The 22521-nt window shown below is 38.1% G+C and overlaps 1 protein-coding gene across 4 annotated transcripts in view; it reads left to right on the forward strand.

The window, feature by feature from the left end:
• Positions 1-22202, forward strand: part of kcnip3b (Kv channel interacting protein 3b, calsenilin) — a 56779-nt gene extending 34577 nt beyond the window's left edge. For 2 of the 4 annotated variants that reach the window (XM_004547052.3, XM_076891000.1), the window contains 6 exons: positions 15606-15730; positions 15854-15923; positions 17667-17845; positions 18680-18784; positions 19187-19249; positions 21161-22202. In XM_004547052.3, the coding sequence (XP_004547109.2) occupies positions 15606-15730; positions 15854-15923; positions 17667-17845; positions 18680-18784; positions 19187-19249; positions 21161-21208 (590 nt within the window). In that variant the 3' untranslated portion in view covers positions 21209-22202. Of the gene's footprint in view, positions 1-1216; positions 3549-5598; positions 12443-15605; positions 15731-15853; positions 15924-17666; positions 17846-18679; positions 18785-19186; positions 19250-21160 lie in introns of those variants that run through there. The other 2 variants (XM_004547054.6, XM_076891001.1) reach the window with 2 other exon arrangements.
• The last annotated feature ends 319 nt before the right edge of the window (positions 22203-22521 follow it).

The raw sequence follows: 22521 nt of genomic DNA on the forward strand, positions 1-22521 counted from the left end.
TTTAAGTGTGTCTTCCAATCTCAGTAGATCTTTGCTGATATGTCTGACTCAGAGGAAACAGTCTGGGTCCTCTCTTCCTATTTACCGACTGCTGTGTCAGCATCAGCAACAAGCCTACCTTTTAAACCCTGTTAGTGTCCTAATGGTCTCTCTCACACACACACACACACACACACACACACACACACACACACACACGGAAATCCGCCAGCATTGATATTTTCTCAGAATAGACCCATACACAATTATTCATAATTATACACACATGCCCAGATACATGCATGCAGTGTGTGTGTGTGTGTGTATTTAATGTTGGCTCATTATTGCTTGTCTCCTGTCAAATCCTCCTTCAAAGCTGTGTGAAAAATGTAAGTTTGACACTCATTATAAATCCCACCACAGAGTAACCAGTGACGTGATTCTGTCAGTGATAGGTGACCTCGGTTTTTCTGGTTAAATTCACAAAAAGCAGGAAAAACAGAGGGGATCTCCACCACCTCACCACAGAGATATTGATCTCTCCCACTCCAGCGTCCCATCTGCATCTCCTTTCTCTATCCAAGTCAATACAATAACGCGCACAAACACACATACACACACATCTTATCTTGATGCATTAGCAAATGCAGAGTCATCAGTTATCCTCTTTTGACCTGCTAAACACACACTCACACAACCATACTTATGCACGCTGATACTCACTCAATTATATTTTTCCATGTTATCCTTGGCAAACTGTGGACCATGTTCCAGTAATTCTGTGTAATCATTAAAATGGTTTAGCGATGCATAATTAGGACTCATTATACGTCTGATTCAGAGTAAAACAGATAAGTGGAAAGATCAAGAAGTTACACGTGTAGGGAGGCTGATGTTCCTATTTGATCTCTGCGTTTGCTCAACCTCGAATTCTTGACTCCAGCCCTCATATGCAAACAGGATCAGCTGAGGATGGTGACAGTAATGGAGCTGGCAGAGCCACAGTGGTGTAATGTGTATCATATGTGGATTAATGAAATAATATTGATTGATTGATTGATTGATTGGTAATTTATTTCAACATGTGAACAATATACAAGTACATTTAGAAAAGAAATGAGAGAAAAAAATATATATACTATACAAATTACATACAAAAAAACCATTCTGATTAATTTACATGTTGAAAGGGAGTGGGAACAATATAACAATATAATAATATCACAAAAGCTATAAGATGCAAAATGAAGGTACAAAATAACTAAAAACATGTACCAGAATAAAAAAAATAAAATAAAACATCTTACAAAGTTGCCACAAAGACACAACAAACTATTATAAAAAGAGATGTGCACAAAAATTTCAAAATGACAAGAAGATACTGAAATCATTTTGCAAAAAAGATGCAAAACAAACACAAATACAGTCTGACCAAAAAAGAAAAATTACAAAAATACACAATATAACCACAAAGAGATGTAGAATTACTGCAAAGAGGTACAGAAACATCACAAAGAAAAGTAAAACACTCACAAAATGAATACAAAGAAAAATAAAACACCTACAGCAGATGCAAAATAGACCAAAATGGGAACACAGAAAAGGGAAAACAGCTTAAAAACCGCAAGAAATTACGACATAGTGACTCAAGTAGCCACAAAAAATGCAAAACAATTAAAGAATACAGAAAGCTGATACAAAGATGGCACATGTTCAAAAGGAATACTGCATATCTGCAAAAACAAGGTGCAAAATTGTCACAAAGAAACACAAAGTAGCCAGAAAAGGAAGAAAAAACAACCACGGAAGAGATGCAAAACGGCCGCAAAGTGACATGCGGATAGCAGCTATTTATTGACAGTATAAAGCTCTTTATCAGAGGCCATTTATCGAGGGCTCTTCAAGATGAGCATTACTGCAATTTGCTCCCCAAAATGTTTTAAGCCTTAAAAGGTGGATGCAGAATGAATAGTTTGCATAAAAGAGCTCAACAGAGTGGGGAGAAAGTCTGCTATTGGCCATAGTTATGGAACAACAGATGTGATAGAGAGGGAAGGAGGAGGAGGCTGAATGCTCCAGAGCACATATAGACAGAGGGAAGAAAAGGAGGAACCCAGAGGTTCAAAAAAAAAAAAAAAGTAGAAGGACGGGATGTGCACAAGGTTTAAGGTGGAGCAACTGAGCTGAGGGGTGAAAAGTTGTAGCAAGAAACAGCAACAGATTAATTCAGGAAGCTGCAGAGAAAGAGGAGAGGGGTGGGAAAGTGCATGCGAGTGAGGCAGACACTGAGGGGGGAGGATTCATTCCCCACAGCGACTCTCAGTTTCTCAGGATTTCCCTTCCCGGACACTGCTGCTGCTGCTGCTCTGAGTATGTTCTCTCAGGGGTCATACTCTTCCATATCTGGACTTGGATTTGGCCAAACAATGAAGAGTGGACTGCGATGCCAAGTTTAAACTTAACTGTGGACGCTCAATTTACGCTTGAATGGTGGACGTGGGGATTACTTCCTATTGTAAGAGTACGAGAGCAGAAAAAAGTGATTGTTTAAATGATTTTAAACATCAAGTAAGTCCCATCAGTTTCGGGGTAGATTGTTGTTTCATCCGAATTTTTTTATTTTGAGCAAAGTTCAGTTTTTTCCGTCTTGACTGGACGGTCCGTTTAAAGTGGATACCGCTGAGGTTAGAGAGTCAGATAGTTCTCAGCTTGCAGATAAAACAAGAAGTGTTTTTTGTTTCCAGAGCTGAGGTTTTAGAGATTGCTCATGCGGTTTCGAAATTGTAATGGAGTGATTTATTTATGATCTCTAATGCTGTTTTGCCATTTTATGGCATGGAAGATGAGAAGACCTGGGTTTTTCACGTTCTCTTCTTGGATGTTCTGTTCAATAAGCCTGTCCTATTCAGTCTGACTTTCTCCTAGTAAATGAGTGCAAACTCATGAAAATGGACACCGACGCTGCACCGCATTGTTTTGCTTTTTCTAAATGACATTTTAATCTAAAACCAAGATGTGATTTATTAGTCCACGCTATGCAGCGAAGACTGATAATAGCCGGATTAAGAGGCTGAGTAGTAACGTGTGTCTTTTCCACTGTGAGCTCTAAAAGTCTCCTTTAACTTGATCTAATAAATGGCCTGTGACACAGCTCCCAGTTTTTCTCATGGGTCCAGAGAGGAAGATTTTCCATATATGTCAGCCTCCACATATTTTCCACTTCAGCATCAGTGTTGACATTAGAGGAGCCTTCATCCAGCTGGTTCTCATGCTGCTTCCTGGGCCTGGAGACAGCTTCATGCAGTCACCCACTAACCAGGCCGGTTCCTGTTGCCTCTTGGCTCATCCCTGTTGACACCGCTTGTTGTTGAGTAGAGCGCTAACTCGCATCAACCCGAGCTTTCTTTCATCTATCCCCGGGGGCTTGGTTGGCCCTGAGTGGGCTCCTGCCTGTTCTGAAGTCATGGGGATCCAGGGCATGGAGCTTTTCGCCATCGGCGTGGTCATCATCCTTTTCATGGCAGTTCTCAAGCAGTTTGGGATCCTGGAGCCGATGTCCTCGTTTGAAGGTAACAGCCCACCTGCAGCCTTTGCTGGGTAAACTTTTATACACCTTTAAGCACTGCCTGAGTGCACTGCACTGTAGGTTAGTTATATGATAATATCAAAAGTGTTTAATAATAATCAATCAACAATTATAACGTTACATTAAGACCGCTGAGTTGTATCATGTTGCCTTTTGAACTTATAAGACCTCAGCCTCCACTCAATGAGTTATTACTGTTTACATGTGCATGTATAAACACTTGTACCTGCTTACATTATAGTGTGCTATAAATCATTTATTAAATGTTTGTATACTGCGTATAAATTCTAAGTTATGAGGCTTTAATGCGGTTTATGGTTTATGTAATAAACTGTGGTGTTGCATGCCATTATGGAAACACTTCTACAAAAATCTTTACATAACATTGCTTGTTTCCAAATTTGGTTATGAAAATAAAGATAGTCTGCTCCCTTGAGAGTTTAGCAAAACAAACTGTGTAAAGGGTTGCCCAAAAAAAGAAAAAGTTGTCAGGATGAGCTCGTGAAAAATTGACATTTAAGAACTTTTGGACTTTTAAAGGCCGCCACCGCATGATCAGATTTCTCTGTGATTAATCTCTGTCTCCTAGTAAACACAGCTGGACTTATCCAAGACTTCTGATTACTTAGTTTTAACACAGGAAATAATACTCCAGTATTAATCACTGTATCTTTAATAAACTGTACGCTTCAGCCAATCAACGGTTTTCTGCATTTGAATGTTATCACCAATGAAATTTGGAACAGTTACAACTTGTTGCTTACATGTTAATTGATTAATAATATTTATTAAGTATTAATACGTTTATAGACAATATATGAAAATAATATGTGGACAAATATAACCAACAGGACCCATTGTGCTGGTTTTTAAGCATATCTAAAGGGTTTAAATTTAACTCTAGTGTTTGTAGTCTTTCTTAGTGGATGTCAATCATTTGGAGAGTGATCAAATAGTGATGTCCACACTGCCTCCTATAACAAACTAAGATAAGTTCATTTTGGTTTATTTTATACTGTCTAGATTACATCACAGAAAAGTACAAACGCAAGTCATGAAACATAGACGTGAAGACGAAGAAACTGTGGTGTTTAGCAGCTGATGAGCCCTTCAGATCAGAGATGTCAAATTTATTTTACATAGTGGGCCACATACAGTCCAGTATGAGCTTAATGGACCAATGAAAGTCCTCTTTCTATCAGTGCAAAGATGTTTTAACTACTTGTTAATATATTAATATAAGGAGTGCAATTTCAACAATAAGCTTACTTTTTCTATAAGCATGACTCTGTGAGCTTAAATCATAAGAAATAAATGTTTGAAATTACAACACTCATTGAAAAAAAAAAAGAAAATAAAAATAAAGAAAGAAATATACATATATAAGTAGAGCAGACACACAGGTAAAAGCATGTGTTCACAAATTATGAAACACATGTACAGGAGTAATTTAAGATACTGAAATTTAACTTTTCAAAATGTTTAATTCATATTTATTGGAGTCCAGTTTATTTCAAGTTCTTTATGAACAGGTGGCAGCTAATGTGCTCTTAACCAAAAAACGCATTTACCCCAGGGTAGCATTTGTAGGAGAGCTATGTAAATAACAACCATACAATATTAAGCTTTATACGTTATTCTTATTAGTTATTACTTTCAAGTGACAAAAGCATAGGAACCTTTGCTTTAAGGTTTAATAGACTCAATACTTGAAATGTGCAATTCACTTGTATTTTTATTTTTTATTCCTATTTATTCTATTTATCCCCTTTGTATATTTTATTTATATTTGTCTCTGTATTTATATATGTGTGTGTGTGTGTGTGTGTGTGTGTGTGTGTGTGTGTGTGTGTGTGTGTGTGTGTGTGTATATATATATAACAATTCTGTAACTGTAACTTCGGTCGTTGCTGTGCTTTTTGGAAGTCGAATTTCCCAGAGGAACCCACCCGAGGGATTAATAAAGTTCTATCTTATCTTATCTTATCTTATCTTATCTTATCTTATCTTATCTTAATATGACTCGGAATGAGTGACTGAGCAGGAAACAGGGGAGGTAGGTGACAGAGGACAAGACAGAAATAAACTTCTATACTGCCAAATATCTTTTTGAAACCACAGCTATCTCCATCTGGTAATTTTCATGTTGAATACAGCTTTTAGACACTTTGCATTGGCTTTATTTTTCTGATCTGGAAGCTACATCGAAGTTTTATATTGTGTATGAGTCAGACACATCGGCTAGGAGGAACTTGAGCCCATTCGACAGAACATATTGAACTCTTAGATGTTGTGTGCTTTTTTCAAATAAGATAACAGTGCATGACCTTTTTCACTTCAATGTTCAAAAGCATTAATGTCCTAGTTTTTATGTTTCAATCAGAAATTGACATCATGTTGACAAACCTCAGCAGCCTTATTTATAGCACAAGGGTCTTTGAAAAAAGCCTGAGTGAAGAGTGGAAAAAAGGTCACGACTACATCGTCTCTGTTGAGTCTTTGTTCACATTTTGTCTGTGAAGTACAAAAATCCAAATAAAGTACTTCTAATGTTTTTTCCCTTTTTTCTTTTTCGAAATTCTGTAGATGCTGTAATATTTGGGGGCTTTTAACATTTCTTTCTAATGTTATATTCAGAGTTGAAAAGTTTAATGGGCTTTTATTATGCCTGATACTTCATGAAGCCTTGAAGGGCTAACAGGCAGCGTACCTTTAGGACAGCAAAAGAAACATCAGACACTGCTCTTTGAATGATGCATTTTTTCCCTTTGACTAGAGTTTTGGGCTGAAGGCCAGCGAGTCAGAGTGCCCTACAGTCACTGTGCCAAGACAATTACAGCCGGAAGGCTCCAGTCGGCACATTAGTGCCTCTCATATGGCTCGGCATCATAAGTAATAAATTCAACAAAAACGCTAGTAATGTCCTTACATAATTTATCACTCCTCTCAATCTCTACTGTCTTCAGTTCCTCCAACACCACCTCTGCCTCTTCCTCCTCTTCTCCTCCAATACTAGAGCCTACACCCAGGTTTAGCATTACTTCACATCAATTATACATAAAGTATCGAACAAGCTTTCTCTGAGACCGCCTAAATATGGAGCCCCGAGTACTCCTCCAGGACCCTGAAGGACACTGGCCATCCCTGAGTAGCCTCCAAAATTCCCATCATGTGCCTTCATCTATTTAACTACCTACTTCAGCATCTCCCACTAAGACTTTCCCAACTGCAGTGTCATTATCCCACTCCTGGATCATCTTCTAATTGCCTTAATCATCTTTAAGTACTTGTCACCAGAATGTTTGCGTCATCACCGATACAGGAAGTGGAATATATATCTGCTATTGTAGTTGGATGGATTTTAAGTTTTTTCTACATTAGGTCGTTAGGTCCATATATATTTGGACACTGACACAAGTTGTTGTTTGTTTGGGGGGGGGGTTTGTTGTTGTTTTTTACCCGTTTACTGAAACATACTCCATTTTAAATTATATGATGGACATAATGTGTAGACTTTCAGCTTTTACTTGAAGGTATCCATGTTCAATCTGGATGAAGGGTTTAGGAGTTTCAGCTCAACATGTGCCACCATTTTTTTAAAGTATTTGGACGATTGATTTAAAGGCTAGTTCATAGGCAGGTGGGGCAATTGCTTCATTATGTCATTATCAATTAAGCAGATAAAAGGCCTGGAGTTGATTTAAAGTGCGGTGCTTACATGTGGAAGATTTTGCTGTGAAAAGACGTGGTACAGTCAAATAAGTGTTCCATGCAGGTGAAACTAGCCGACCTTAACCTGCAAAAACAGAAGAAAAAAAAAACAATTAGACAAATTTCTGCAATAGTAGGAGTGGCAAAATCTACACTTTGGTACATCTTGAGAAAGAAAAAAAAAAGCACTGGTGATTTGAACAACACAAAACAACCTGGACGTCCATGGAAAACAACAGTGGTGGATGATCGCAGAATCATTTCCATGGTGAAGACAAACCCCTTAAAGACAGCCAACCAAATGAGCAATGCTCTCCAGGGGTTAGGCATTGCAATATCCAAGTCTACCATGAAAAGTAAATATAGAGGGCTCACTGCAAGATGCAAACCACTGATAAAACTCGAGAATAGAGAGGCTCGATTGCACTTTCTTAAAAAAAAAAAAAACATCTAAAAATGTCAGCACAGTTCTAGGAAAAATATTCTTTGGACAGATGAAACTATAATCAGTCTCTACCAGAATGATGGCAAAGTGTGGAACAGATCATGATCCAAAGCATACCACATTATCTGTAAAACACGGTGGAGGCAGTCTGATTTCCTGGGCGTGCATGGCTGCCAGTGGTACTGGGACACTAGTGTTTATTGATGATGTAACACAGGACAGAAGCAACCTAATGAATTCTGAGGTGTTCCGAGACGTACTGTCCTCTCATATCCAGTTAATGCAGTCAAATTGATTGGCCAGTGTTTCATTATACAGACAATAATGACCCAAAACATACAGGCAAAGCAACCCAGGAGTTTATTAAAGCAAAGAAGTGGAATATTCTTGAATGGCCAAGTCAGTCACCTGATCTTAAACCACTTGATTACAACAGTTACTACAGTTTAATACAATGAACTGGAACTGGTGTAACACCACATACAAAATTTAATCAGCTTTTGCTTTAATACTGTAAAGTTAACATTAATATTAATATAAAAATACTACTGTTTAATGCTGAAATGAGAAATGTATGTATCTGAAGAAGCATGCAGTGAAGCAACTTGAAGGGTTTGTGGTTGTGCCCTTTAAATCATGCACCCTCACACTCAGTTAAGGTTCTTTGTTTGTTTGTTTGTTTTTTATCTTGAATATGTGCATCGGGATCTTATGGCAGGAAAGCTTAATCCACATTTTTAAGCTAAACTATATATGCAATAAAAATGAAAGTTTGTATTTTGTTTATGTTATTTAATTCATGTCAGTAGGACACCAACCCAAAATGCAAAATGTTAAATTCAATTCAATCCAGTCCAGTTTTATCTATAAAGCATCAAAGCACAACAGTTGCCTCTCGTTATTATTATTGATAACGAGGGGCTGCGGTTTAGGGAATGCCTCATTGGGATAGACGGGTGGAAACTAGACAAAGAGCAGAGAGAGGGTGAAACAAGAATAAATGTGTGTGTGGTGCAAGTAGGTATTTATAGACATATGACCGGAAGAGGAGTGTTTTGGGTGGAGTCTAGCTCCTGAAATTCAGAAAAATTAGCTCCAATTATGTGCACTAATTTAATTTCCCTGGCAGTGTGACTTCTTCCAGGTATATGAGTGATGAGTGAGTTTTTTTTTCTGTCATTTACATTCATGCTACTGTGTGTGTGTGTGTGTGTGTGTGTGTGTGTGTGTGTGTGTGTGTGGTAAATGGAAAGTCAAGAGCTCAATAAATCAAAATCTAAGTGTGATGCTAAAGGAAGTTAAATCTAAAGTGAATACAGGTATTGTGGTATGAGGTGGTAAAGATCTTCTAGCTCCAAGAGTGTGTTGATTCCATCAGCAGCAACAAAGACGGGTACTATGGATGTTTTGATAAGACCACAGTTTAATATTAATTGAGAGTTAATTTGTCTGGGATTGCACCACTTTTCAGTCACAACTGGTGCAATCCCTATACATCTGGATGACAAGCAGGACTGGTCCTTGAACTGGTCTTCCTTAGATGTAACCCAAGAGGTTTTGTTGAAATTAATTGATCTCTATGTCGCCTCATTTTTTTTTCTGTCTTTGTGTTTGCAGTTTAAGATATTAATTTTCTTTTCACATTTTCCTGCCTCAACGTTTTGAGTTTAAGTTGTGTTTATAAAAGATTCGTTGTTTCATCATTGAGAATACAATACAACAGGCTTTTTAAATATTCATTAATTCAGTGTTTTCACAACAGAGTTGATTATAATCTCGTGGGGGAACCAGACAGGCAAATATCTATTAAAGTATGTTTTAAACCACATCAGGAGGCTATCTCAGAATCCATTTTGGTACTGTGTATGTGCTAAAACATTCCACATTTAGCATCAGCAATACATTAGTGGTCGCTTATTAATCAGAAGATGCCGTGGCCTATTTGATGAATTATTTATATCATCAGCACTCAACAAAAGCTCCTTTGATTTCACCCTACGAAAAATATTCACTCATTGGCACTTGTTGTGTGTGTTTGTGTAAATGTGTGTGTGCTTATAGTTCAGTTAAGTGATGTGATCTAAAACCAAACCACTGACCTTTCAGGCCGGTGCTCTCTGATGTCGATTTTTGGGATCAGTCCAGGACCTATTTTGGGATGAAATCGATGGCAGAGGTAGCCTTGGCTTTAGAGATGTATGAGCCCTATTTCGGGGCTTTCTGATACCAGTATCTGGTGTTTTACTGGCGGTTTGTGTTGGATATTTTAAGTGGCAAGTGGCGTCAGTGTACGGTAAGAAAAGATAAGGAGGAAGTGAGTATTTCACTCTGTTCATCTCTGGTTTCTTTGCTCATTTTCATGTTTCTTAGAAGCCCTTTAGATCAATTTAATAAATTACTCAGAATTTATGATTCGTATCATCAATTTCCCAAAGCTGGTACATTTAGAAAATGCTTTCAGTTAAACAGGACCTACTGTGCTTCTTCTTGTTTTATCTAATATGGCCAAAGTTTCAAATAAGTTCAGCATATGTGCAATTAATTCCTCTGAAAGGAAAGCTCAGGGTTTAGACTTTAGCTTTGACACTTTTTTCTACTCTTGGACTTCTATAATATCAGCCCACCTTCTGTTTGCAAGGGGCAGCCAATCAGAAGGCAATCAACTAAAAGTGAGAGGAGCTTTAATGCTGTTTGTTTCAGATCACTGATGAGCTGAGGGGCTAAGGCACAGTAAAAGATAAAAAGATTTATTTGAACTGTGAATCAATAAAATCAAAATAGCAGGCAGTAGTGGACTGGCAAGTGGAAGCACCAAAACATTTCCCGGTGGCCTAAAGGTCATTTTAGCCTGCCGTGAATTTGAGCAGCAATATTATAAAAGTGCGAATGAGTTGAGGGAACTATCAGACCACAGCAGATCTGTCTCTAGCGTCCTCCTCTGCCATATCTTCCCTTTGCGGATCCTCCATCATTACATCCATGAGATTTCTCTGTGGTCTTCAACTTCTTCTCCCTGGCAGCTCCATCTTTAACATCCTGCCTCCTCTGCACATGTCCAAACTGCTCAACCTGAGCTGTTCCTCTGATGTACTTATTTCTAATCTTGTCCATCCTGGTCACCTCCAGCATCATCAATCAGCCCCGTATGTGCTTAATGTAAGAGCTGTCATTTTTAATTATTATTTTCTTATTTTAATGGCTCCATCCTCCAGGATCTGAAAAACAAATGATGTGAGATGAATGTCACTTTCAGTTAATGCTGTTTATTTAGAGCAATATGCTTAAGAAGCTGCATCTTATGATCTTAGGAGTTAATACAATCCACTAATGGTAGACTCTGTTATCTATGATTTATCGCTGGATTTTATTGTTAAAGTTTCAAATTGAATGAGTAGGAAATTATAGAAGGTCTGCATGGACATAACTGTGAATGGAGAGAAAAACAATTTCTTAGTCTATGGAATTACATCCTCATATTACATCATGCACTTTGTGCATGTTGTCTCTTTAGTCTCCACTAGAGGGAGGCACACAGTAAAATGAGCTTTGAACAAGTGTCACAGGGCCTGAGGGAGCCTTGTCTCACTGTTTTTCTTTATTACATGAGAATGAGTGTGTGACAGGACTCCACTGAGGCATTAAATCTGTGCTGCAGATCCCAAGAGAGACGGGGGAACAATTAGAAAGTGGATCACGGAGATGACTGGGAAAATGAGATTCAGGACACCTGTTGACCTTTGTCACCACCCTCTCTGTGTCCTTAAAGGCAAATTATTTTTCCGCTTGTCACATTTAGCAGAAATCATTCTAATCTTTGTCAGCCATGCCTATTTAAAGCCGTCCTGCACTGATTTGATGTATTTTCCGGTCTCGTGTTGAGGTTGTTTTGATGGAAATGGGAGAAATGCAACTTTCTCTGCTTCCTCAGGAGTTCAGAGGTTAATTAGCAGAGAATAAGGTGTGATATGGAGGGAGGCTATAGAGGAGGAAGCTGCACAGCATCAGTCATTTGTTCTGTGGTGGATTTTCCTGATGCACCTCCTTGTGAATTTTGGATAATTTTTTTTATTGTTATCACTGACGGCAGGAATAATATTTACTGGAGAAATCCCAAGCCAGCTTCAGCTTTTTGCCAAAAACCTAATCTATGTGGTGTGAGAATATTTGAGCTTCCTCTTTGTGTGATTGGATTTCCTGTGGATTAACGTGGTGATCCAGATTTTTTGGGGGGATTTTTTACTCTCATCTGAAGCATTTGACGTTCATGAGGGAGTTGGACCATCACACCCTGCTTTTAATTGTGGAAAAAATCCTGTAACATTCATTGGAGCACAACAGATCACCGGGGTAAAAAAAAAACAAAAAAAAAACAGGCAGTCAATTAAAAAGGCAGAGGGGGAGAGCTAAATAAAGAATCATCAAGAAAAAAATGTGACATAAAAAGAGTGATGAGTGACTGACACTGTTTCAGAGACAGGAAAAGGCAGTGGAGAAGAGTGAGACTGTGAGAGGCAGATGGATTAAAACAGGTGTCTATAGAGAGTCCAGTGATGTCGAAATAGAGGCAAGGAAAATAACAAGAGAAGACGAGATAGAAGAAGAGGGGAAGATGAGTGTAAGATGGGAGACGGAGGGACTCCAGACAGTTGGCATCGTCTGCCTGGTGATCATGTTCCTCAAACTGATGCACCTGCTGGGCCTGATCGACATCACTGAGACCGGTGAGATGCCACAGGAGGGGGGAAGTGAGGAGGAGGAAAGACACGGAGCAATTTGTGAATGTTGTGAATGTGTCTGACCCAATTTGGATACGTGTAGATTATCAAGAGAGAAGAAGACATAGCTGTAAGAGACATGAGACAGCCACAGATGGTGTAAACAATAAAGACTTTTTTTGGCTTGGTTTTACACAGGCATCATTTTAAAGCTTGTTAGCTGAATAATTGATGTGAGTTGACAGTCAGTCCCTATCAACCTCTGGTAATAATTGCTCACATGTATATTCTTTTAACCCAAAGCTTTAAATATGTAAATCTTTTAAAAATGGCAATTATAGAAATACACAGTGTATTACTGATTCCTGAAATACTAATTTCAAACAGGAGTAAATAGTTTGATTTCAGTTTGGCATGAATACATATTTGATGGTCTGGTGAGTATTTGCAGCACTGGGGCATTAAAGGGGGAATTAACTATCATGGTAATACCAGTGCAGCAGTTTGGCTCGTGTTTTAGTGACAGTTAGTGACATTAAAATTGACACATGTTTAAAAAAACAACCATACTTTCCCAGTACCTCAGAGTGTGTATAGTACAGTAGCTACAGAAATCACTTCTGTTAGAGCAATGATTCCCCAGTACCAGTACAAGTACCCCCAGGGTACTTCTCCAGCCAGGGGAGTACGTGAAAGATCAGCTATTACTTAGGCCAGTTAAAGACTTTAGTGGACATTAACATGTTTAAGCACCCTCGAAAACATGATTCTTCACCCTCAATGAAGCAATAATTTTCAGTTAAATACAGGTGATATATATAATTAAAAGGTTTATTTATTCAGATAATAAATCATTAAGTAATAAATCATTAAGGAAAATGTGCTTATAAATTGAATCTTTGCCAATCAAGTCAATTTTATTTCACCAGATTCCATTAAATTTGACATTTTATCTTTTATTTATGTTACAAACTATACATGGAACATTCACATGTAATTAAATTAGAGGTAGAAGTAAAGCATTTTGGGCACAGGCTATTTGACTGCATAAAACCTCTCTAAAAGAAATAAATGAGGAGTAAAACAAAGAAGAAAAACTGATTTACTTTTATCCAAAGAGAAATCAACGATTAAGATAGTTTTCTAAAATTATGCCTAACACTTTACATTATTACATAATGCATTGCAAATCCCAGCAAAATGAAGTCTGCCATTTTCATTCTTAATGTATTATAATAGTTTTCAGTGTATTTTGTAGATTGTGTTCTGTGTGTCTGAATTTTCTGAAGTTTTGAGCCCTGGGTTCAACATTTCCATGGTAACAGATGCCTCCGCCAATCAGACGCCACTGTTTCAATTTAGGATTGTGGGTAGAGTAAAAAAAGCCTTTTCGTTACAACGAAAAGGTTGATATACAGACCTGTGCTTTCTGTAGGAATACTTACCATCATCCCATGTTTTAGATTGTAGTAAGGCGTAACTCTGAATGTTTATGGCTCATAATGAATCAGGTTTTTATTTCCACAAACTAAATGCTGACCTGCAGAACTCTCGTCACCAATAGTTTTTCTTGGTTATTCTGTATTATTTTGTATCATGCAGGAGATACAGAATAATCATGCTCTGATGGGATCATATGAGCGTTATTTTCTTTAATAGAATTTGAAATTATTAAAAATGTGCAGGTTAGATTCATTTTAGATTAGAATCTTTAGCAGGCAAATTAAACTTTTTTGCAGAAATGTTGCAAAAATGCATTGAACAGTCTGAAAATTTAGAGGGGAAAAAGGAAAATGTGTGGACTTTTGAGAAAGTATTTCATCCTACCGGGTGCCTTTTCTGATATAACTGGGTTACAAGAGCATGACCGTCTTTGACAGCTGCACCCATACAGACAAGGTCAGAAGCCATCTTCTTCTCACATTGTGCAAGAATAAATGAACTGTAAAGAAATGTTGAAGAGCGGATCACATTCCAGTTTTAATCCCCTTCTCTGTGGTTTGGGTTTATGTTTCACACCTTTGGACCCAGCGTGTAAACCACACAGCGTCCGATCTGACTTGACATGTTTTCTTTTTGTTTTTTGTTTTTTTCTTCCTCTTACTGTCACTCTCCCACTGTTCTCCATTTACGCTCTTTCACTCCATCTCGGTGTCGACACCCGTCCACCTCCTCCACCTCTGTTCTTTCTGTCTAAAGATGGTGAGTATGTAACAGCACGAGTCCAACCAAACGGAGAAAACGTCCCTCCTTTTTTAAAAGTGTTTTCTTTTTGCCCGGCTGTGCAGTGCTTTCTCTTAGTGTGCAATGGTAACCAATGTCACGACACTTCATTTGAGTGAGAAAGTGTCTTTGATCTAAATGATCAAACTTAGGTTTTCTGTGGTGGCTTTTGTTTTGAAAGTCGCTCCATATAAAGTCAGCCAGATTTGAAACATTTCCCACACGTCTACCTTCAGGATAGGCTGATTTTTGTTCTATAATAACTTTTTTATGTTTAATGAAGGCATGCAAACTTTTACTTTTATACTATAAATATACTTTCCAAGTTACAGGCCCTTGAAGTACATAGAGATTGGCTGGAATTCAGTGCTTTTTAATGGCCTTTCATTTTTAAATGCTTGAACCTGATTAAAACTGATTTGGTTGTAGTTTTTAACTATGTTTAAACAAGGCAATAAAAAAAGTGATAAATTTCAGCCTTCCTTTTATATATTTCAAGGGCCTGTAGCTCAGAAACTACTCATACATTATTGACCAACAATATCAGCTGATTCTGATGGGGCCATGTGGGATGCATTGATTGAATTCTCATAAAATGACCCTCCAAGTTTGGTGACATGTCCACCATAAAGAAAGTACCTCCTCCTCTTATTTTACTCCCTTGTTCGCCTGCCTTTTCCTCCTCCACAGTTTTTTGATAATTCTCTCTTTTGAACTTCGAACATTTTCCTCTTATGCCTCCTCCTGTTGAATGTGTGAACCCACCCACACCCCATCTCCGAATGTTGACCTGCATCCTCTCACTCAATGTCTGCCCCATCCTCCCTCTTTTTTCTTTCCATCCTTCCCTCCCTTCATCACTTCTCTCTCCTTCTCCCCTTCTTTACTTTTCCTCCTTTCTGTCTGTCTATCCATCCCTTTCTCTCTGTCTCTCTTCCTCCCACAGACAGCAGCGACAGTGATTTGGAGCTGTCAACTGTGCGTCACCAGCCAGAGGGGCTGGACCAGCTGCAGGCTCAGACCAAGTTCACCAGGAAGGAGCTTCAGTCTCTGTATCGAGGCTTCAAGAACGTGCGTCTAGCTGCTCCTTCTGCTGAGACCAGCCTAATTGCTTTGCTATTATTACTATGCTTTATATAGAGCTGAATTATTATTCTAACATGTATATCTCCTTTTTCCTCCTCTCTTGAGCAGGAGTGTCCCAGCGGACTGGTTGATGAGGAGACATTCAAGTCCATCTATTCTCAGTTCTTTCCCCAAGGAGGTTAGACATTAAAACAATCTCCTCTTTTTCTGTCCTTTTTAGTGAGGGACTGAGGGTCATATTTTTCCACACCTGATTTATATTTCATAACTTTGACCTCCTAAGACCCAAACTCTTTCATGGCATGCATTTTTAATTTCTCTTTGCTATTTGGGCTGATTGGGACCTGATGAATGTAAAAACAAAATTATCTGTTTCTTTTTTTTTTTTTTGAGAAAAATGAGACCCACATATGAGGACATTCGTTTTAAATTTTGATAGAGCAGTGGCAGTATAATGTCCTCCTAAGTGGATATCAGGCCCTTGTAGAGAAAAATTTAGTATTTTGGTCTAGACCAGCGGTCCCCAACCCCCAGGCTTCAGACCGGTACCGGTCCGTGAGTCGTTTGGTACCGGGCCACGAGAGTTGAGGCTCAGGTCTGAAATGTATGTGTTTCAGGGTTTTTATCGGTTTTCAGCGTTATTTTGTTATGGTTTTTATCGTTAACTCAGTTTTCCTCGGTCTTTTCACGTGTGTTATGAATAAATCTTCTTTTTTTGGTACCGGTACTAGTTTTATTTTGTTGTATTTATCTGCGACACCTTAAAGGCCGGTCTGTGAAAATATTGTCGGGCATAAACCGGTCCATGGCGCAAAAAAGGTTGGAGACCGCTGGTCTAGACGACCCAAAATGTGATGTCCACATGTGTGGACGCCAGGTCCTAGGAGGTTAAACAAGATTTAAACAAGATGCACACCCAATTATTTTGTTCCTGAAGCAGGCTTGAAATATGCCTCCATTCAGGAAAGAGAAACAAGGGTTACCCCAGTAGGTGTCAAAGGGGGAATGAGTTAAAAGCATTTAGTATGAGAAGTAAAAGTATGTGGCTACAAGAGCCACATGCTGCAATATTCAGTTAAAATTCAGTTTATCATGCTTTAATGCTGCCCTATTAAAATAATTTAATAGCATTAAAAAATACACAGTGTGTCAGAATTAATCTGAAACTGAAAAGTCCAGTATGACAAAGTCTGAAAGAATACCCAGACTGCCACCTTCAGATGAGAGGAAGCTGCTTTGGATGCTGAGGAGCAACCCAGGAGCCATCAGTGCTCAAGCCTACTATGAACTGGAAACCAGTGAAACACCAGCTTTATTGGCTGAATATGTTTTACATCGCCATGGACTAAAAGGGTGTTGACTACACGGACAAGTCAAAGCCTTCTGGAGAAAAGTGACACAAAAATTGATCTATTTGGGTACAATGACATGAGGCATTTTTGGAAGAGTGTCATGTCTCCCTCCCCTTACCCCTGTTGGAGGGTTCTTTCTGTTAAAAAGGAGGTTTTCCTTCCCACTGTCGCCAAAATATTTGGTCATGGGGGGGTCGTCTGGTTGTTGTTGGTTTCTCTGTATTGTAGGTTCTTCATCTTACAATACTAAGTGCCTTGAGGTGATTATTGTTGTGATTTGGTGTTATATAAATAAAACTGAACTGAATTGAAGGCGAAGCGAAGCGAAGCTTTACAACCCAAGAACAATGCACTGCAACAGTGTTGCAACAGGACGCATCAAAACACACACAAAAACTAGTTCTAGAATTGAAACCGCAGGCTAACCTCTGGAACAGCCTTTCCAAAGTCCCAACTTCAATCATGAAAACTTGTTAACAATGTTTGAAAACTGGGTCTCCCTCTCCTTTGCTTATTTGGGTGCTTTGTTAAAAGCACTACATTAAATCCGCATCTTCTTTCATCTACAGATGCAACCACCTACGCTCACTTCCTGTTCAACGCGTTTGACATGGACAGAAACGGTTCAATCCGTTTTGAGGACTTCGTCATCGGCCTATCAGTGTTGCTCAGAGGTTCGGTCACCGAGAAGCTCAACTGGGCTTTCAACCTTTACGACATTAATAAGGATGGTTACATCACCAAAGAGGTGTGTGTGTGTGTGTGTGCGTGCGTGCGTGCGTGTAAGATATGTCATTTTTTTGACAACAAGACAAAGACAAATTTCATATTCTGTCACCTTTGTTACATCCAAAACTGTTTAAACTGACATGAAGTAGAAGCAACTAATAACTGATTTCATATGTGTACACTTAAGTGCTTTACAAGAAGATAAATGTTTTTTGTTTTTTTTAAAAACCACACTCACTAGCTCACCTTCTCAATCTAGATTCTGGGTCTAGATACTGATCAGGGGCCTTAAACCAGGCAGAATTATATATTTTTGTTAGTAATAACTATTATGTCCTATTTAAGCAGTTAATAAGCATTTTAATAATGCTTATTAACTGCTTATTAAGGTGTTAATAAGCATATTAAGCCCATTTCTTGGGGCAGATATGCCTGTTTGTATTTGTAGAGAATAGCATGTTGATTGGCTTCACTTTGAGAAACTACACCAGTCGCAGACATTTAAAGGAGAGCTCTTATACTCGTTTTCCATGGTATAGGTGACCTGAATGATGATTGTGCCTTTGGCAGTTTCAAGCTAAATAAACATATGTAGACATTTAGCCTCAAGGGCTGTCTGTCTCTATCTATCTGCCCTGATACAATCTCATCTTTCTCAGAGACTGGCTTTTTTTTTGTTTTTATTAAAAACAGCCAAGATGGGACAACTAAATTAAATTTCCGTTTTAATCATATAATATAGAGTTTGTACATTTTAAAATTCATAGTAGGTAAACAAAACACTGAAACAGTTGGCTGTTTTAGGTAAAAAGTGAATTATATTCACTCCCTTTCCTTCTCTGCTTCTCTTCAGGAAATGCTGGCAATTATGAAGTCGATCTATGACATGATGGGGAGGTATACCTACCCTTGCGTGCGGGATGAAGCACCCTCTGAACATGTCGACAAGTTCTTTCAGGTTCTGATTCCACACAATTAAATATAATTTCTAGATTATAGTTTTTCATTGAGTCATGGATAACAGACTTAGGGGTAGTAAGATTTAGCCTTGAGGCAGATGACTAATGCCCAAAGTTATGATGAAAAGACTGGTGATGGCTCAGATTGACTCCCTTTTCCATAAAAGCTATTGTAAGCCATACATAACTACATTAGAGCATCTTAGAATATCTGTCATAGATAAAGACAAACGTCTAGGTATAAACGCAAACAGAGCCATTTATGAAAAGTTTTCCCTTTGTAAAATATAATTTGGTTGGAAATGACCCTACTCATTCATTTTGGTCTCTTAAGAGTTAAATATCGTAAATATTGTCTCACTAATGTCTGCTTTCTCTTCTTATTTTTTCTGTTTTTTCAGAAAATGGACAGGAACAGAGATGGTGTAGTGACTATTGAAGAGTTCATTGAGACCTGTCAGAAGGTGATGCACACTTTTTTGTCCCACACACCAGTCAGTGTAAATCACAATTACAGTATTGCAGTAGATCAAGGTTCTTGGTTCAATGTCAGCTACAGCATGACGGCACTCACACTGACTAGTGTTATCTCCCTTCACACATATTGTAAACCCTGACATGTTATTTTTGGAGGAATATTACACTTTCTAGTTTGTAATGATCATATTCTGTATTTATTAATTATAGCGTGTTTATTTTTGAATCACCTTTAATCCTGTGTTCTTCTATATGTGTCTCCACTTCTTTCTCACAGTCAGTACTGTAAGGAAAAGAGACCTGATTACACCTAATTTCCTTTTTTAATACCCAATTCATGAACTTAAAAACGTCAGTGATAAAAACTCAGCTTCACATCCTCAAAGATATCTCTGCAGTTAATAACCAGAACCAGATGTTCCTCATATCAATACACTATTTTGGTTGAAAAATGTTTATAAACTAATATCCTTAATCATGAACATTCTCTGAAGGAAAGCACTTCCTCTGTATTTTGCTATATTAAGCTCCTGGTGTTTAATTTGTCACAGTCAGTATCTACACAATGTTAACAAACACTAAAACAGTGTTTACTCATCATCTAGTTATTTGGGCAGGCTACTTTTTCAGATTTTTTATGTCTGCTAGACAACCTTGACATAAACACAGTTTTTTTTTCTTAGATTTTTTACAGTAAAGTCAGTAGGCCTTACCAGGAAGACATCTCTGTACTGGAAAAGAAAGAAATTTTAAAACACACCTCCAAAAGCTGTAAATTGTTAACTGGGCAACAGTAAAAGTCATTATCTCCTGATAAAGGGTAGTTTTGAGTGTTGGCACTCACTACCAGCAAGTAAAAACTTGTAATGAGGCAATTAATTGACTTTTGACCCCGTTTCTTAACTGTTTTACCACAAAATTTTCTTTAGATTGTATGCGCAGTTTCGTGGATGTCAGTTTTCTTACCGACTTCACAAGTAGTTGAGGTCAAAGTATGTACACTAACTTATCTTGTGTTTTGGTTGGTGTAAAACACTGGGTTTTTAGATTATTAGTCATTATTTATTTTGAGACCATCTGTGTGTGCTGTTTACCCCAAACTCAAATATTGGTCAGTGCCTCTGATGCAGCTCTGCAGCTGTTTTAACATGCTTCAATCAACAGAGATAAAAATGGAAAATTCAAGCCAGTGCATTTACGTAACGAGCAGAGAGTGTTCCAGTTATTTTACTCAAACTGTAGACGTACTGTAGCATGCTTTATTTACACACAATTTTTTTTTAAAATACCGATAACACTAAGGCGCAAAAGAATTACAATCTGAGAACTTTGAATTAACACAAACAATAGACTGAATGCTGCTGCTTTTCCCCAACAGGCTGTGTGTAATAGATGGATTACCACCAGGGGATGACTTGATCGATGACCTCAGTAAATCTTTTTCCTTAGTTAGTGGTCTCAAACACCAGTTCAAGTGTCATTGAATATAAAGTTTGGTGAAAAAGAATGTTTTTCTAGGGCTCTAAGTACACCCTAGATTTCATTTTCTGTATTTTCTGCATGACTTTCTCAGTGTCTCACATCACTCTTCTATACAGCATTGCCTCAGTTGACTGCATTCAGTCTTCTTCTCTATCAAGCACATCAAAAAACTGAAATTAGTTGTCTATTAGATATTTGTAAAAACAAGCTCAGTCTCTAATCTGTGCCCCTATAAAGAAACATGACATGGTGGAAGATTTATATTCGCAGTTGCTGATAATGACTCAGTTCTTTTGGCTATAAACAGTGCCACCATGGCCATTTGTTATATCTGAAACTTTGACCTAATCAGCGTGAACATTTGTTTCCTTCTGAATTTGCTGACAGATGTTTTTTCTTTATCGTTTTATTTGCAGGACGAGAACATCATGAACTCCATGCAGCTGTTTGAAAATGTGATATAAGAATCTGGACGTCCTCAGCTGTTTTCCTTCATTAGCACAACTCGCATACAAACAGAGCAAAGTCATGCACTCCACCCAATGCCGCAGACTCCACAATAACGTAAGACACCCTGATACATAATGTAGCTCCAGTGAAGATGCAGGGACTAGAGGTTTTTCTATTTCTCGCCACACTCTTTTAATGGTATCTTGTGACTGTTTCTGGATTGCAAAAACTGCCTCATGTCAAAGGAGACATTCTTGGATGACTTTTTTGTCCTCGGTGGCTCAACAGACATGCTGATTGTGCTTTGATCAGCGGACAAAAGCCACAAGGAACGAAGAGGCTCACAGAAATTGACAAACTACATGGATACTAACTTTAACAATAACATACAGTATATACACTCACATATGGAAAAGCCTGCTGTTTCCTCAGATTTTTTTATAGCACTGGATGGAGAAAAAAATCACAGTGAAAAAAAAAGACATGAACTAAAGCATGTTTGTCATCAGATATGTCATGTGGAATTAGCTTGCACTACAGTTTTATGACTATGTATTATATGTGCCTGAAATAAAGGCACTGTAGATACCTGCACCTGATATACCACTGAAGAAAACCAGTGTATATGTATATACATGTAAAGTTAATAATTATATCTAATGCATTGTGTTGGTCTAATCTGTGCTCCACCAAGTGATGGAATAGGACCAGTGCTCAATATTTGTTTAAGAAATTTCAATGTTAATCACTTTTAAAAAAAATGGTTAGTAAGCGTCGTTGGAATTTGGGATATTTAAATGTTTCTCTTCTTTTTTTATTTTTGTTTTGGAAGATTATGTTTGCTGATCAGATTACAAAAATGAGTCTTTGCACAACCGTGAAGAAAGACACATCAAACTAAGACCTTTTCTTTAGTATCTGTGAGCATGCTGACTCCACAGTGCCACAGTGTCATGTACAGTACAGTAGGACCTTTGTGATGTCAGGTAATTAAAGATGCTGTCTACAGGTGCGACTTCTTCTCTTTATTGTGGTTAACCAGTGGTTAACCAGTGCATTCAAATGATGATTCAGAAAATCTTTCATTATAAAAAGTCAATTTCTATTCCTCTGTATTTAGTGTTACATGCTGGCTTTGGAGCATTGCCCTGTTGTGTGACCCGGCTTATGCAATTACGGCTATTCTTCCAGTCTTTCTTGATCATACTGTCTATTACTGCATGCATAATGCGTTCCTCAGCCTGACAGGGGTCACACTGATACTTTGATACGATCCCTCAGAGTGACCACTAACCTGATGATGTCAAGCCCACCCACTTAAACAATA

This window comes from Maylandia zebra, linkage group LG12, assembly GCF_041146795.1.
Source record: "Maylandia zebra isolate NMK-2024a linkage group LG12, Mzebra_GT3a, whole genome shotgun sequence".
NCBI classification, from domain to species: domain Eukaryota; kingdom Metazoa; phylum Chordata; class Actinopteri; order Cichliformes; family Cichlidae; genus Maylandia; species Maylandia zebra.